Here is an 18393-nt window from a genome sequence, read left to right on the forward strand (position 1 = left end):
GTTTTACTATTAAGCACACTATAGACCGTTTCATTATGTCTAGGCACGATTTTAAATGAACGCCAAAAATTCAAATTAGAAGCAAACTCAATGTTTTTTCAGCTTTTAACGCTCTGTTGCCTTACTTAACAGTACGTTTTTACAAAATTACATTCCCGTTAACCGTATGCTAATTATCGAACTGTAGGCCGAACGCTACGCATTAGCTTCTGCACAAACCGATGTAAATTTCGGATTTCATCGTCTCCGTTGTCACGAACGGTTGAAACGTTTGAAGGTCCTGGCGAAAGATCCAGAAGATTGGAAAACGAACTGAACGAAAGGCAGCAGATGAACCGGAAAACCATGTGAAAAACTGGTGAAATTCGGGGCTCTACAGGTAGAAAAGGAAGTATTTTCTCCATTGGCTCGTCATTGGAGATGGAAAGTGGCTTCATTTTGAGAATCCCAAAAACCACATAATCATAGGTCCAGGTCCAGGACAACCGACCAACTTCAACTTCGTTTCGTACGACGAACTCATACAAATTTGATGAATTGATTCGCTTCAAATGACGAACAATCCTTTCGGTGTGGTATCCACCGAATTACCCGAAAGATACCCTGCTGGCCAATAAAATAAGTTAAAGTATTTACGCTGCGTTATTTGATCGTTTTACAAAACCTTTTGAATTCACAGGTATTTCAATGATAGCACAAGATAGTAGTACTAAAAATAAGATAAAGATTATCTAAAAGAGATGAAAATTTCTAGGAATTCCGTTATTACAATAGAAAGCAGCTAAAAGTACCTGCCCAATAAAATAGGTAAATCTTCGTATAGGGCAAATTGTAATGAATTTACACGGTTTACACTTTTGCTAATATCAAAAGTCAATATTATATTACAAAATTAGTCAGTATCTCATGTATCCGCCGTTGTTTTGAAGCACTTCATGCATTTTCCTTGGCAGCGAATCGACGACATATTCTGACAAGTTTTTGCTGGAATGGAATACCATTCCTGCTGCACTTTTTGCCACAATTCATCTTTGTTTGAAAAATATGGTCCAGCTAACTTTTGCTTCAACTTATTCTTCAAGGTATTACACAAGTTTTCAATCGGGTTTAAGTCAGGAGACTGACTTGGCCAAGGCAAAACTGACACATTATTGCCATCAAACCACGATTGCATAAGTTTCGACGTATGGTTGGGATCGATTTTTTGTTGAAATACACATCTCAGTGGCATGTTTTCTTCTGAGAAAGGCAGCATAACGTCTACCATGATTGATATATACTGGAGAGCATTCATGGTGCTGGGTACTCTGAAATGGGGACCTATACCAGATCATGAAAAATATCCCCAAATCATGATACTTCCACCAACATGTCTTAGATTTTTTTTGTAAACCTGGGATGAAATTATTTGCCAGCAGGTCGTCGAACACTGAGAGTCTGCTCGAAATAAATATATTTTGGTTTCGTCGGTCCATAATATATTATGCCAATTTTTCGTACATTGAGCAGCAAACTGTTACCTCGTCTGTAATTTTTTTTAAATCAGTAGTGGCACTTTTGTTGCAATTAGTTTTAGTAGATTAGCTTCTTGCCGCCGCATTCGGTCAGGTTTTGGGCTAATAATGTTATTTATTAATGAGCAAATCGTTTTGGACGAACCAAATGAATTCACTTTGGGCAAAAGTGATATGCGATGATCTGTCGTTGGCAGATTGGTTTTTCTTGATTTACTTCGCCTTTCCTTTGTTTTTTTCCACAACAAAGCATTTCTCACAAAATTTACTGATCTTCCTAGTGCTTTGGCGATGATTTTATACGTCGCAGCTTCGTTGCGCAGATTCTTCACAACTTTTTTTTTCCTCACGGTTGCTATGAGTGCTTGTGCCCATTGTGGACGTTCTACCAGAAAACAACGATGTTTTTTAGGTTCACAATTGAAAATTGATTGCAGCCAGACCAAATGAACCAATTCCTATCAAAAAGTGGGCTGAAATCGCAGCGTCTACAAGAATTACCTATTATTTTAACCATGCCATATCAAACAGTTGTCAAAATAGTCGATAACACATCGATGCCTTTTAAGTAAAATATGACCAACATAGCAAAAAAATGACTTAAACTAGTGTATTTAAGTACAGTATCAGTTTGATGATCATTGAATAGTGGCTCGACGACAGTTCAAATTCAAGCTTCATACAATTACCTATTTTATTGGCCAGCAGTGTATGCGATGGCATATACTTTGCCTAAAATAGAGTTTTCCATTTCAACTCAATGAACGTGTGATTTGTCTTTAAAAAACAAATCTACTTCCGCGAGGACTGATGAACCCAAACCCGAATAACAATTATGTTGCTCTGCTGCACCGGGCCGATAGCGGGGCCATATTATCAGCGACGAGGACGCACGGACGTGATGAAGCCGTTTGCGTCCAGAGCGTTGACAGATGCTGTACGGATTTGTGGATCGCTCTCTGCGTGTGTCCGGACCTGGGGATGCACCACACACGCAGCTGCGTAGGTCCCTCTTCGTCTTCGTCGCCGTCGTCGTCGGAATTGGCTGGATTGGTTCGTACAGCTTCTCACAGCTGTATCGACGGCCAGAACGGTAACGGACGGTATCGCAAAGCGTGCAGAACAGCGTGGACCGAGCAACGGAGGAGCGGGGCGGGAGGTGGCGAAAATGGGTCATGAAAATAGCACACTCGGAAAACTCTCGGCAGACTCTCGCGCTCTCTCTCGCGGGATGCGTTCTCGGGCCGCCGCCACCGCCACCGCGTACCCGCGTGGCGTGCCGCGACCTTGCTCCATTCGCGCACACAACAGAGCCTTGCGTGTGCGCGTGCGCGCGCGCGTGTGTGCGCGAGTTGTGTTCGTTTGCGTCTGTGGCACTCAGATGCGGTCCTCGCATTCGCACTCTCTCTCCCACACACAGCGTGTGTTGCGCATCGCGAGCGCTTACGCCGGCGATGCTTCGCTCGAAGCGCGAGAACATCGCGGCGCGACCTCGACACCTCACCCGCGTCACCTCGCCCGCTGCTCCCCATCAGCACCCCAGGCTCGGTCCTTGCTGCGCAGGACACGGCGGCGTGTGCGCGCTCTTGCGCACGCTGCCATGCTGCGCTCTGCCTCGTGGGATCTATTTTTAGCACCGATAGAGCTGCGCGGCTGCGCGCTCATTGCGACCGTGCTACGCTACCCCTTTCTGTGTGTGTCAGTGTGTGTGTGTGTGTGTGTGGGTGATTCGTCACGACCCATCCTTGCCCTTGCCCGGCTTGCACTCTCGCTCTCTCTCTCTCTCTCTCTCTATCGCTCTCTCTCTCTATCTCTCTTTCTGTGAGGGACTTTCGGATGGGGATGGAGGACACGCCATCGGCATCGCCAGCGCGGCGGCGGCGGCGGGCCCAATGCGAACGGCGTTGCGGTTGGCGTCTCGCATGTGCCCCCCCTCTCTCTCACACTCTCACTCGCTCTATCGATCGCCTCGGTGATGCCCCAAGCGATGACCCCGTTCTTGGCCGCCGTCAGTCCATTTTCCTTCGCATTTTCCCCAATTTGCGTCCTGCCTAGGACTTTCTCTTTTTTCTGACCTGTCTGTCTGTGTGTTTGGTTGGGGCGGGGGTTTGTTTTCTTTCCGGCGACGAGACGATACCGTGGCCGCGGCCACCCTGAAGTGCTACCCCAACCTTCACGTCTGTCCCCACAGCCCGATCCTGCGCGGTGAATCCTGTGGCGCTCGCACGCGCGCTCGCTCGCTCGGCTCTCGGTTCGCCAGAATCCGCGTGCCGCTGCCAGAACGCCAACAACTGCACGGCGCTCAACAAGTGGTCAACCCCGTGCCAGCAGCCGCCGCGCGCTCTGTGCTGAAGATCGGATCCGCGATCAGCGCGGCTGAAGGCGCAAGTGAAGTTGTGGGAAGTGTGGAAACTCTGCCCGCTGTGCTGTGTGGACCTGTGCGTATCGATCTCCGGCCGGCCAGCCAGCACGTCCGGCAGCTCCTAGGATTGGCGGGCAGCAACAGCAGCAAGGTCGCCCCGGTCGCCGCTCCCGTCGTCGCCATCGGCTGTTGATGAGGTAACACAGAGCAGAGAGTAGACCAGGAAGAAAGAGAGCACGGGCTGGGCTGGGCTGCTGGGATTGCTGGGGATTGCTGGGGTTGTGGGCTATCAACACATCGGTCGGGGGGTTGTTGTTGTCGTTGGTCGCGTATGTGTGGGCGAAGGTTGACTCGAGAGCGGAACAAAACGAGCGAGCGAGCGAGCGAGCGAGAGAGAGAGAGAGAGAGAGAGAGAGAGAGAGAGAGAGAGAGAGAGAGAGAGAGAGAGAGAGAGAGAGAGAGAGAGAGAGTCAGCGTAGCTTTCTACACCGTCGAGAGGATTCGATCCGAGACGCGAAGGTTAGGCGATTTGACGGACGCTCCAGAACATCCCACAAATCTCGGCCGTACTTTTTTTGTGTGCTTTCTTTCGGCCACAGGCCTAGGCACTCCTATTATTTACTAAAATTACCCTGCCGCAGCGACTCTCTCTCTCTCTCTGAGCCCTTTGTGCGCCTTGCCAGTCTAGTGCGTGCGTCACAAAGAGCCGTGGATCGATTTCGTCCCGATCACATTATTTCCCTCGGTCGGTTATCCATTCGCTTCTTATCGACCAGCGTCATGAAGATGTCAATCTCGGCAGCACTCAGGACGAGCTACTGCGCCCTGGGAGAGCGTGGGACCGTGCAGCAGCGAGTCGTCGTCGGAGCCTTTTTACGACCGGCAGACAAGACAGATGTGTGTCGCCCAAACCTGGACTTGGAGACTTGGCAAAAAAACGGCCATAAAAGTTCCGATGAACCCCGCAGAGCACTTTCGCTCTCGCTGTATCGCTCGCTTCTATCGCACTGGCCACGGTGGCCAGGCCAGGCTGCCAAATGATGGTGGTGTGTTGCGGGGAGGGTGGGAGGGAGGGGTGGGGCGTTAGTGCGTGGCGTTAGTGAGACGCACCGAACGCGAGAGAGCGTGCAAAGACGCCACGTGGGGCCTCTAAGCGTGGGGCTGAAAATAAGCGGCAATCCACCACCAACCGAACTTTCCCGCAATTTTGCTCTTGTGCGTGCTACCCCTCCCCCCCCCAGGGTGCGTACTACCACCGCTCTCTTCCACCAACCCCTCAGTAATTTTCCGTTCTTGCTGGCGCTACTCTTCGATCCGCAACACCAGATATTGGGATGGGGATCCTGGAGCTTGACCTCACCCTCAGGGGGGGCGGGTGGTATATCCTGATCCAGCACCGATCGGAGTGATTGATCGGTGCTTGATCAGGATGTGATACCACCTCCCCTGTCGCCCGGGTCTTCGTTTCTTCTTGGAGATCCCGTGCCGTTGAACTCTTCGAGAGCGTCCTGATCCACCGGGAATGGGGTCGGGATGGAGTGGTAGCGGTGGCGGCGGTTGGCAGCTGCCGTGTGTTCTATGCGCTTTTGCATGCCCCCCCGCACCCATCCCGTCGGTCTGTCAGGATATTGACCTTACCCGTCCGTATTATCCCCGAGTTCCCCAACTGCGGAACTTTTTTTTGGGGATTCTCCGACGAAGGAAGTCCCGTGCGGAGGGTAGAGAGAAGGAAGGAGGCAGGGAGGGCAGCTGTTTTAGGGAGTGTGGAAAAGCCTAACGCAACTCGTTACCTCGCGTTGCGTTACCGTTACCGGGCAGCTGTATCACCGCTCGTTGTCGTTGTCCACAAAAAAACGGAGGATCCACACACACAAAAAATAGGTTGGTCGAATGTGAAGGCCTGCTGCCGGTGCGGCCCAAAAGTCTGCACACCGTCGCTCGTGCCCCCACCCTCCGCACACCTCCCAGTCTTCGCTAGGACCGCTTCCCGACCGCGAGAACCGGGTAGGTCTGCGCCCAGTGCAGAAACTTCCAACGCAATGTTTTTGTTGTTGTTTGCCGGGGTTCGGGTCTGCCCGGCGAGAATCGGTAATGCACCCATTGCACCCGAGCGAGTGCGCACAACAACACAGTGCGTGCGAGCGAGACCGCGATGGCGAGTGCGAGCGAGCCAGCGAAAGATGCGCTCGAGTTCTGGAACGAAGTCGGAGTCTGCTGCGCTGTTGGCGAAGAAGCCCGCGCCACAACATCGATGGGTCCGGGGGGGTGGACGTAGGGGGGGGAGGAGGGTGTGGGTAGTAAAAATCTGCGGGGACCGGTACGGTGCGGTGCAGCTGCCGGTGCTTCCGCGGGTCGGGTCGGGTCGGATCGGGTCGGGTCGGGTGATCCTCCCCGATCGGATCCACCCCAGGGATCGGGCCCAGCCCGGGAGGTTGGTGGCGTGCGGAGGGGTTCAGGTCTCCCGTGGGCCACGTCGGTTGGCGTGGACCAACGCTCGGTCTCAGTCGGTTTCGTTATCCCGGACAAGCTGGACCTATCCCAACTTCTTCCCGTGTACCCGAGTTCGCGTTCTACTAGTGTCGTCGTGTGTGACGTGTGTACGATCGCTCTCGTAGTAGTCTCGTCGCAGTGAGGAGCCGTGTCTAGTGCCTTGACCCACCCCCATCGTCTGCCCTGTGCTTATCTATCGATTGAACTCTATCAAACCCGTTGAACTTCCTGATTCTTCGTTCCTGAAAATTGCCCCAGGCAGTTCCCTGTTCCTGGACGTTTGCCGGATTCTTCTGGAAGCGTCTTCCTACTCAACCCCCTCTCCAATCAGCCTTTATATCCCGCGCAAGGACCTCGGGTGTCCTAGTGGACAAGATTCGGTTCGGCGTCGAGAGTCTCCTGCGTAGTGCGTAGTGTGTGTGCAAGTGTGAACACTCTTTCTGCGAAGGCACAGTATCTTGGACGAATCCTTTGAGCCTACAGACCCTCTGTGTGTGTGTGTGAGTGTGAGTGAGTGTGTGCTACTTGAAGTAGTTCGCGTCGCGACTTCCGCTTTTGCAATCTCCACTAGCTCCAGGAGCAGGGATTCACTTCGGGTATGTCATCCAACGGCGTGGAGCAGACTAGCAGCAGCTCGACCCCGGTAACTGAGCCCGTCTTTTCACCCGTGTCTGTGGTAGTAGCTAGTCGAGTGTTTTCGCGTACCATGCCCCTCTGTCCCATTTGTGATCTCTAACCGCCTTCCAGGGCGACCATATCTCGCGACCCGAACCCCCTCTGGCTGTCGGCGGGGGGCCGTGACGAATCAAAGCCTCTGGCCCACGGAGAGAAGCTCGCAGTAAAGCGAGTAATTAAACCAGTGCCAGTGTCGAACCCCACGATGCTTTGCCTGACGGTCGCGCCACTGGGCGACGACAGTGGGTTTTACTACCATCAAGTCAAATGTCCCCTGTCGTTGATTGGTCGTTGTGGCTTAAGTTTTACTGTCGCTGTGGCTCCTCTGTGGCTCAGTGTTTGATGTCGAAGCCTCGCCCCAAACGTACGTAGTGGCTCGCAAAACAAAGGTTTTTTTTTTCGCTGCCAGCTCAAACCATAAGGATTAGTTGCAGAGCAACGTAATCATTGGTGATCATCGATACAAAACATTTCTTTTTTCTTATTAAACGTGGGCATTCATTAGACATAAATGCTTTTTTTTTATTTAAACTTGGAACACTATTACGCATAAATACTCGATTACATAAGAGTACAGAGATATTCCACTTTGGGATTGCAGCTATTTAATAAGTCTAATGTACCAAAATGATTGAACTGAAAATGTTTCGAAGTAAATCTTTTTAAATTATATGTTATATGCCGCGTGGCATTGAGTCATTTTATTATCGATACGAAACATAATGATTAGCCGTTTTAAGATTCGAAACGCTGTCCGTATCCGCCCCCTGCAAAGCAAAATTGAAGTCACCGTGCAATATCCGCCACCCCATTCGTGGATAGATATAATTAGAAGGCCCGGCTTCATGGCAATCTACAATAGCTTTAATCTTTTTTTTTTGCAAAAAAAAAACAGTCAACGGGCAAAACTTAGCCTAATTGACAATAATGAACTTAACTTCGCACTTATGATTAACTAATCACAACTGACGAAATGTAACACAGAAGCTGGTAAAGGAGAACATACACGACAGTAACAGAGATGAAACAGTTACGAAGACGACATGAAGGCAGACACATTAAGACACAAATCAAGGAACATATTAAAGTCATTAAATGGCCAGAAAAATTGTACGTACGACAGAAAGCAAGTAAAGTGTCCTGTGAGGGACGAGCGCGTATCACTTCTGAGTTCCAGGCTGGGTCGACGTCTCAAACATCTGGCAGGAGCAGAAAAGTTAAGTTGAGTCGAATATCTCGAAGTCATTCTCGATAGACTGTGCGCGTGGTCTTTAAGAAAATGTCCCAATTTTTGTTTTTATTTTTCAAACATTATTTATTTGTTTTTATTTATTTATTTAGTACAAAATTAGTCAATGGACAAACAGAGCCTAGTTGACAAAGATGAACTTAACTAACTTAAACAAAACCCTAGCTAACCTAACTCTGCATTTGGCGAGGACGAGATTTACGAAATTAAGACGAGGAGGAATTTTAGTAAGGCCCCATTAGATTTTTATATTTAGATTTAGATTTTAAGTAATCAGATTTTTAGTGGTCCGATTTTCAGTAATTTAGTTTTTTGTAAGGCCCCATCACTTGTGCGAAAATTTTTTTTAACAATCCTCGAAGCCCTTCAAAAACTTTTTTTTTGTGCACTTTTCTTGCTCCTCTTGCGATGCCGTCTTTATCTCATCAATGTTAACGGAGCGTCGTCGTAAAAATACATAAACTGGGACCAGCGGCCATGCCTTCATTAAAATGTATTGTTTCGCGGCCAAAAATGTAACAAATCTGGGTGTTTCTGGAGGATTGCTTCATGCAAACTGCGTATAACTTGCTGGTACTGCACCACGCTCATACTTTTTGACGATACTTTTTGAACAGACCTCTGGATCAGCAAGATGCTTTTATTTATTTATTTATTTGTTATTTTTTATTTATTTAGTATAAAATTAGACAATGGGCAACAGAACCGAGTTGACAAGAAAAAACTTAACTAATTTAAACAAAGCCCTAGCTAACCGAACAATGTAACTGGCAAAGACGAGTATAAAAAACCGGTAACCAGATATTAAAAGGACGCGAAATCGAGGAAGCTTCGATACTGACGAATAGACATGTTATGCTCGATATGAGACGAACAAAGATTATACTAGGTTGTATACTAAGTGTTGACGTTCGATACCAAAGGGCGCAGCTACGATCCTAATTTTAATTTTAGCCTATATTGGTATACTCTTCAAATGAACGTATTTGAAGTTTCATTTCAATCGATCACTTAATTTTTTTTACAAGTCATTTAGTATCGACGTGGACTTTTTTACGGTTTTTATGACGTCATCATTGGATGAAAAACGCTTTTCACGCATGATATTTTGAGTTTGAAAACAGATGGAAGTCGTCAGGGGCCAAATCTAATGAAGACGTGGATATTCAAACAATTCGAACTGTAATTCAATGATTTTTGCCATTTTCAAAATGCTCTTGTGACAGGGTGAATTGGCCTGATGAAAGAGAATGTTTTTCCTCTTCAAACCGGGTCTTTTTTCACAAATTTTCGCTTTTAATAAGTCTTAAAAGTTACAAGAATAATCGAATTTTCTTGTTTTATCAGTTTGCAAGTAATCCGGTAACAAAATTCCATTCGCATTCCACAAACCTCATGCTAACATCTTTTTAGGCAATTTCTAGACGAACTTGTTTCGGAACCGAAGAAAACGGTTCACAGCCTTAGCCTCTTGTTTTGTTTCAGGATCATAGTGATAAACCCAAGTCTCATCCATAGTGATGATTCGATGCACAAAATCCACTTTATCCTATCGAAAACGCCTTAAATGTTATCAAGAAAAATGCATTCGAATGCGATTTTAGCGAATGCGGCACCCATTTTGCAAACAGCTTTTAGGAACCCAAAACTTCAGTCAAAATATTGGTTATACTGCTTAATGAGATGGCTAGGCCTTATACTAAATCTCTGTAAGTGATTTGACGATTTTCCAATACGATATCCTGAATTGTTCTACGATTTCAGATGTTGTGTCTGTTTTTTGACGTTTTTGACATGCATCGTCTTGAAGGCCACTTCGACCGCGTTTAAACTCAGAAACCCCCCTTTTAACCCCCTAATTAAAGGTGAAGAGTCCTTGTACACTTTCAACATTCGTTTGTAAATCTCCTTTGTTTCTAAACCTTCCAGAAATAAAAATTCAATCGATGGACGATACTTGATTTTTCCCATTGTAAAAAATACTGTGACACGTCGATACTAAATGGCTTGTAAAAAAATTAAGTGACCGATTGAAATGAAACTTCACATACGTTCATTTGAAGAGTGTACCAATATAACAAAAAATTAGGCTCGTAGCTGCGTCCTTTAGTATCTTTTTATTAACTTTTTTATTTGTTTATTTAGTTAGTATAAAATTAGTCAATGGGCAAACAGAGCCTTGTTGACAAAGATGAACTTAACTAACTTCAACAAAACCTTAGCTAACGTAACACTGCATCTGGAGAGGACGAGAACAAAAAGCTGGTAACCGGCAATTAGAAGGATGCGAAATCAAGGAAACTACAACACTGCCGAATAGACATGTTATAGTCAATATGCGATCAACAAAGATTTTACGTACGACACATAGACAGAAAGGGGTCATTGTAACACGCAACAGTAATTCGTGGAGCAGTTCTGATCTCCATGTCGTGCCGACGTCTTAAATGGCGAGCAGGAACAGATATATCTAACTTGGCAAGGAGTTGCGGTGCGTCAATAGAAGCAGACAAAAGTTTAAAAACAAACATAGCTTGAGCCGACAGTCTCCTTTGCTCAAGCGTCCCCAGACCGAGCAGCAGACAACGCGTGTTGTTGTTAGGCACATTGCCGTCGCCATACCGACCCAGTCTGCGCACGGCTACTCGAGTAAGTCTACGTTGTATGGACTCAATGCGGTCGCGCCAACACTGATGATGAGGGTGCCGCACAACGCAAGCGTACTCAAGAATTGGACGGACAAGAAAAGAGTACAACACGTTAATACAGGTAACACCACGAAACTCAGACGACATACGTAAAACAAGGCCCAAAATGCGATTGGCGCGACAAATCATTTCTTCATGGTGGGCAGACAGTTTTAATCTCGCATCCAGCATCACACCTAGATCGCGAATTACTTCCACTCTCAGGACAACCTCTGAGTCAATGCTATACCTAAACATGATCAGACTAAGACGCTTAGTAAATGAAATTACATGATATTTATTGACGTTAAGGGACATGACGTTGCAATCACATTAAGATACTAGACGATCAATCATAACCTGCAGTATCCGACAATCAGACAGATCACTGACAGGCAAGAACAATTTTAGATCGTCAGCATACATAAGGTGACAGTCTGGAGGAAGGTGATACGAAAGGTCATTAATAAATATCGAACGTCAAAACTTAGTATACAACCTAGTACGTACGACATAAAAGGATCGTTGTGACCCGCAACAGTAATTCGTGAAGCAGTTCTGATCTCCATGTCATGTCGACGTCTTAGAGTAGCGAGCAGGAACAGATAAATCTAATATGGTCATGAGTTGCGGTGCGATAAAAGCCGACAAAAGTTTAGAAACAAACATAGCCTGAACCGACTGTCTCCTATGCTCAAGCGCCCCCAGACCAAGCAGCAGGCAACGTGTGTTGTAGTTAAGTCCGAGTCAGTCAGTCAGTCTTCGAAAATGTCAGTTACACGTTTATCTATTCATTTCCACGTCCCCGCACCCTGATGAACCCATGATTCGTTCGACAGAGCCCAACAGAGCTCCTTAGTGAATGCGATATTGTTTTGAGTTCCGTCCCATGCCCAAATCATTAGTGAAAATTGAACGGCCAAACGAGCCGAATTTTTTTTTACTGGAACTTTATTAGATATAAATGCTCGATTACAGAAGAGTACAGAGATATTCCACATTGGGATTGCAGCTATTCAATATGTTTAAGGTATCAATATGATTGAAATGAAAAAGCTTTCGATTTAAATCTCTTTAAATTTTATGTTATGCCACATAGCATTGAATCATTTTTTATTACTTATAACTAATAACTAACAACATCTTACAACTAGTTAAACTGAAAAAAAACTTCAAATAATAAACTCTCGCATTGGGTTGGGTGGATAGAATTATTGCATCTATTGATTAGGACTTCTTTTAGTTTGTTAATTTCGAACGATAGTCCATGCGCGCCAGCAAGGTTTAGGACAAGATTCGTTGGTGTGCTCTAGTGTAAATTAATTAATTAAGAATTTTATTCAGTCTGATTTGTATTGACTGGAAAGAAAGTTTTGGCGCATTGCGACCACAGAGAAGCGACATAGTTTAAGAGAGGGAGAAAAATTGTGTTGTATATGAGAAGGTAATTTGAAATGTTTAGTTTATATTTTCTGTTAATTAAAAACGAGACGATATTGATAGGTTGAGATCCTTAGCAACTTCTCTGCAGGTGATTCGTGATTCTCTAGCTCAGATTCTTTGATCCATCGTTTTTGGATTAGACCAAAATCGAAGGTGCGTCTAAACGCGTACAAGGCACAAAAGGATGTCGAAAATTGACTGATCATTCTGCATATGGTCAGCGGTGTTCGAAATCAGATTAGATTATGGAATTTAAATTAAAACAGACATCAATCCATGCCCCCACCGGGTGCATTGGAATGTATCCTCGTCGATAAATCCTTGTTTTGCGACCTCTCTGCCACTGTACGTTCGGGGTGCCTCGTATCGTTCTCCCACCAGACCATCGTACCCCAACTGCCCACTGTCTTTGTCCATCTGTGTTCTTCCCAGGGCCATCCCCCCATTTTCCCCTTGTTTTTTCGTGTGTGCCACGTACTGTAGATATCCTCTACGACGTCGACACATATCTCTCTCTCTCTCTCTCTCTCTCGCTCTGTCTCTTATATCTGAATCCCAACATCTCTCGCACCAGCGCCAGCAAACCGCCCGCCCGTTGGAACAGCAGCAGCTGCAGCATGCCGCCGAAAAGAAGAAGGTCCCCGGAAGTGCTAGTAACCCGGCTGCCGTTCAAAAAGCGAGCGTCGGAAGCGCCGGAAACGCGGTCCCAGCGCCAGTTTGCGCACCACCAAACGGTACAGTTCAATCCGTAGCTCCAACCCGTAGCGCCGTGGTGGCAGGGGAGGGTTTGAAGGCAGCGGCAGCGGCCACTAAGGACCCACCGAAAAGCGCCGGTGGCGGGAAGACCACCGTGGGGGAGGTGCCGCCCGTGCCAGGGGTGGCGGCACCGGCGGTGGCACCGATCCGGGGCAGCGGCCCGAACGGGGAGCTCACCCTGAAGGACATTCCGGTGTCGGGCATCTCGTTCCAGGAGATCCTCAAACCGGACCACGAGGGCCCCCCGACGACCCAGGTCATCATCTACAAGCCCAAGTCCGGCAAGGGCCAACCGACGGCGAAAGTGATCGTCACCAAGGTTCGGGCCGCCTGTTCTTGTCCCCCTGTTGTTGTTGTGCTCGCACTCTCTCACTCTCTCTATGTTTCTCTCTCTCTGTTGTTGTTGTTGTGTGTATCACTGTCCCTAATGCTCGGAGTGTCCAGGTTTTTGTGCTCATGCTCGGGAATTTGGGATTTTCCCCGTTTTGGACTTTTTTGCGGAGTGTGTGCGTGCAGCGTGTTTGTGTGTGTTCCGTGTTGGTCACTAACGCATCCGCAACACCTGCGTCACGTAAACTCTCCACGGGGAGTCGCCCAGGGAGTTCAGAGCTCTACACGTTAACCGATACCGAACTATCGCACTGAACAGCCCAAGATGCTCGGTGTTTCCGGGATCCAATCTTCTCGGACGACTCAGAACGCCGTCCAAAGGTGGTGACTATTGACAGGCCACAGGTCAACTGTCAAATGGTCGTTCGGTGGGCTTTTGGATAGTGCCCCGCAAGACACCATTTGATTGTACTCGTGATTTGTGATCGCCACTGGTACCTCCAGACCACCAGAACCGTCAAACCATGAACCACAGCAGTGTACACACAAAACAGACTACAACCACAGCGTTAACCGTTACGTAGTTTCAAAAAAGAACTAAAAAAACACATGAGAAAAACGGTTTTTAATAAAATTTTTTATTATAATGTTATCATACTCATAATGCTGATTGTGATGAATTTTCAATGGCTTTTTTGTACATCGAGTGTTATTGCCTCGGCCAATCATAACTTGCAGGAATGTTACTTTTCCGATGTTTCAAAGTAGGCCTCGCTTCAAAAAGTGCAATGGCCATCTCCGCGAAAACGCGAAATCAGACGCCCAACAAAGTTCTCACGCAGTAGCAGTAGATCCTCTCCTTAGTCTTCAATCCGTAGTGCAGTCCACAGTCTTGCATTGCGGGCAATTAAAAATTGTGTTATCATCTGGCAGCCACGTTTTACAGACTGTAACGGACTCTCGTCAAACGATTGTGCGTCTCGTCGTTGAAGAAAATTTTGCTGGAAATTGAATTGCAGCGCTCCCAGAACCGAAGTTTTAATTAGTCGCCTCATTCTGTTCTGGTGAGCGATTCAATTTACAAAACGGCAGACATTCAACTGGAAATTTTACTCTTGGGCTTGCAGACACAGTGGATGGCGAGAAGAAGTTTAAGAACGCAAAAGATTTTAGGAAATACGAAGATGAAAAACGTTGAATCAATCAAAAACTTTTTAAAAGGTGGGTCATTTAAGATTTTTTAAATTTGGTAATGAAAACGGATAAATATTTTTCGATGGTTGATCAAGGTGTAATAATTTAATTTATGTACAGGGTGCGTATACAAGACAGGAAAAATTAAAACGTTAGATAACTCCGCCGTCATATCGTTCAAATAAATGCCTCCGTTAAACACATAAAAAGCGGGCATTTTCCATTGTGTTTGACAACATTTCGGGCATAGTACAACTCTGTCAACTTTCTATAGCCGCACCCACGTTCTTCAACGTATCTTCCAAACCGTCTTTTCGATGCAACTTCTAGTTTTGGGACTTTTTTAAGAAGGCAAAATTATGAATAATACCATTTAGTTGGGTTTTATGGGTAGCGAACCATGTTCTAGTTATCGAACTGGTGTGAATGCTAGCATTATCGTGTTGAAACCCCAATTTTTTGGCAGCTGTAAACGGGATCAAGAAGTCTTTTACATTCTAGATGTAATCGTAAGAGTCCATTTTACAAGATGTAAAAGCCAGATTGAGCATACCCGCAGAGCAAAACCCAAGCAACACCATCAGAGATCCTCCTCCAAAGTTACGTGTGGAGAAGTACTCCGGATCTTTGCGTAAATCTCGTCAGTAGCCTGTTAAACCGTCGGGCCCATCCAAATTAAACTTTTTTTCATCAGACACTTTCATCAGAAAAGATCACCTACAATAAACAAAACCAGAAAACGGAATCGGTTCTTTTGATACAAAATATGCTGTACATAAAGCAGAAGAAAACCCAAAGATATCATGTCCCACCGACGTGTCATGCTCAGTTTCGCAAATTCTATTAGGGATCACTTTATCGGATCTTTTAATTCTTCGAGCCATTTCTCGAACACCCTCCTGTCTATATGCCTTTATCAACCCTTTTGCTTTTTCACTTAGAACACTTCCTTTTTGGCATATTTAAATAATTCATTTGCAAAACTCGTTATGAAAACTATTCTCGGAAGCAAAACTCAAAGTGCGGCTATAGAAAGTTGACAGTCACGAAATTAACAAATACTATTTTTGACAAGTGCTGCACACGCACTATCAAAAGCAAGCAATATTACTTGATTTTTTTACCAAAACAATCACCCTGAAATTGGCATTATTCAAAAAAATAGCTTCTTTAAATAGCCCCACAGAAAGAAGTAAGCAAAAAATCGGCACGCACAGTTTTCACAGTTTTAATAGTTGAACGATTATTTTCAATTTGGAGCGCTACGCTACTTTCAGCCAGCAGTGTTGCCGTAACCTGATATATGATTAAAACGCCATAAATTGACGTTTCAGAATCTGGTCGATTTGTCAAATTCGACAGAAAGGTGGAGGAGTTATCCAACAATTAAATATGCCCTGTCGTGAATACGGACCCTGTATAAAATAAATCTTTAGTTACAATTTCCGTACAATGTTCAGTAGCTAAACTTCTTTTCGCCATCCACTGTACGATTCGGAAAACTGGAAATTCGAAACTGTACAAAATGTATAATGCCGACTTGCAAGTAGTAAAGCGGAAGTAGACGCAAAGAGCCCATAAGAAGCTTTAGTCTAAGTCTTACATGGCAATCGTATCTTCAGGTCTTCAGAAGATCAGTCTCTAGCGCAGATCGGTAAGTGTAAGTCTCCAGCCTCCAGCTCCAGCTTCTGATTCATCAATCATCATCAATTCGTCGATCATCAATTGATGTCACATCGGGTTCTGATTTTTTTTGTTGAGCCTTACCGTCATCACGTTCTTGAACGGAAGTCAAAAAAGGCACCACGTAGTCGCCAGTACACCAAAAACCTGAGCGTTACGTTGAGAGATTACAGTGGCTGGCATTGGACTTGGATTAGATGTCGAGGGTAGGGTAATCGATAGCGCGATAGCCACCGAAGCATTCAAAGGTTGTCCAACACAACGCGTCAGGTTATTTTTACACCCCGCCCGACGAGAGTCCTGCCCGATGCCGTGCAGCAGACTGCTAGCCAGCTGCTACTACTACTACTACTACTGTCACTGTTCCTTGGCCCGCAAGCAAGCCACACCGTGCTGAGGAATGAAAGGACGCACCTTGGTGCGGGGCGGCGTACCTGGGCCTCGTGGGCCTCGCCGTCCGCGACAAGTCCTTCGAGGTGGCGTCAGCCCTGTCAATCGGTCGATTGATTGGTTTGGCCGCCGCTCGAAGGGCGCCGGTTGGACGGCGGGCTCGCTCTCGCGGCATTAGGCGGTGTAGGTTAAAAATACTACCCAAACACTCAGGCCAAACCGCCATATGGGCGCACACAGCGAGGGCCATAAACACGCCGCGATCGTTGCGGCGATTCGGATGCAGCCGGTGCTAGCAAGGGGCACTTGCCAACCTACGCAGGACGAGAGCGATCCGCCCGAGAGCCGGGTCGTAAAATCTCGGTGCACCCGGGACCACCGGGAAGCTTGGCCGCCTGGAAGCTGCGTAGATGTTCTCGCCATTAGCATGTTTTATTTAGGCGAATGCAACCGGCACCGCGCTAGTGACGCCTCTTTGCCCTGGCATGCCGTTTCTTGCGATTTTTACGACCCACGAAAGGGCTTTGTGTGCACTTCGTAGAATTTTTTTCCGTCGATCGTCGGGCGGAAGTAACAGGATTAGGGCGATATGAAGCCAAAACGCGCTGTGACGGCAAAGTGTAAAGCATGGCCCAGTTAGAATCGGGAACAATTGCATTAGCTCTATCTCTGGGTTGGTTTGACTTAGGAAATACATCAAGGTGTCAAATTGAAGGTATTTTATTATACCTTAAAAGAGAAAAATTTCAGAAATTTATTATGTCGGTCGTCGGATGAAATCACGAACTTTTTTTGGAATACGCGCCATAATTTTCTGCACAATCTTCTGGTCCACCTCAGCGGCTAATAGGTTCCAATTTATCGCCATCTCTGCAGCATTCCGCATCACCTTTTCAGTCTTCTTCAACTTCTTATTGATTGTTGCCCAATAATTTTCGTTTAGGCGGAGTCTAGGGCAACTTGGTGGGTTGATATCCTTTGTGATGAAATCCACCTTATTGTAAAAGTATCACAGAACTACATCCCTGCTATAGCGGCAGCTTTCCAAATCAGGCCAAAACTTTACCGGACCTTTGCGTGACTTACTAAATGATAGAACTCGCTTTTTGAGGCACTCTTCCTTGTATAGAGTTGAGTTCATCGTCGTGTTTATGATGAAAACCTTGATTTCTGTCCACAGGTGCAAATTCCTTGTCATATCATTAGTTTTTGCGCAAATTTTTTGGCGAATACAAATTTGATCTTGGAAGGGACATCTCCCCGTCCCGGGGCGAGATAAAATTTTGGTCCAGGAAACCAAGCCATTTGGTCCAGGAAGGCACCATATTTTTTGCAATATTCCGAACCTAAAGTCCAGGATTTGCCTCGATTGATCTTAAAATCTTCCAGTTCAGCTGTCGATTGTATGTTTCACATCTACTCTGAATCTTTCAATCTACGGTATTGGCTTCCCAGAAACGGTAAAGCACAGCATATATAGTTGATTTTGTGAATTTTTGTGTTTTTGAGATTTTTAAAGTAGACCACGTGGTGTTTTCGACGTGATGTGTGCAGAATTATTTTTCTTCTTTCGAGTTCAATTAAGCATAACTTTCCATAAACTCCGCGTACCAAGATGAA

General features: G+C 46.1%; 1 protein-coding gene across 5 annotated transcripts in view; it reads left to right on the forward strand.

Annotated features, from left to right (window-relative positions):
* LOC131213705 (dual specificity protein kinase CLK2-like) overlaps positions 1–18393 on the forward strand; it is a 54564-nt gene that overhangs the window by 16700 nt on the left and 19471 nt on the right. Inside the window, exons 1-2 of one of the 5 annotated variants that reach the window (XM_058207820.1) lie at positions 6798–7009; positions 12995–13495. The exons of the other annotated variants lie outside the window; for them this stretch is intronic. Of the exons in view, the coding sequence (XP_058063803.1) occupies positions 6965–7009; positions 12995–13495 (546 nt within the window). The 5' untranslated portion in view covers positions 6798–6964. Of the gene's footprint in view, positions 1–6797; positions 7010–12994; positions 13496–18393 lie in introns of those variants that run through there. 5 annotated transcript variants of the gene reach the window in all.

This window comes from Anopheles bellator, chromosome X (assembly GCF_943735745.2).
Source record: "Anopheles bellator chromosome X, idAnoBellAS_SP24_06.2, whole genome shotgun sequence".
In the NCBI taxonomy this organism is placed as follows: Eukaryota; Metazoa; Arthropoda; class Insecta; order Diptera; family Culicidae; genus Anopheles; species Anopheles bellator.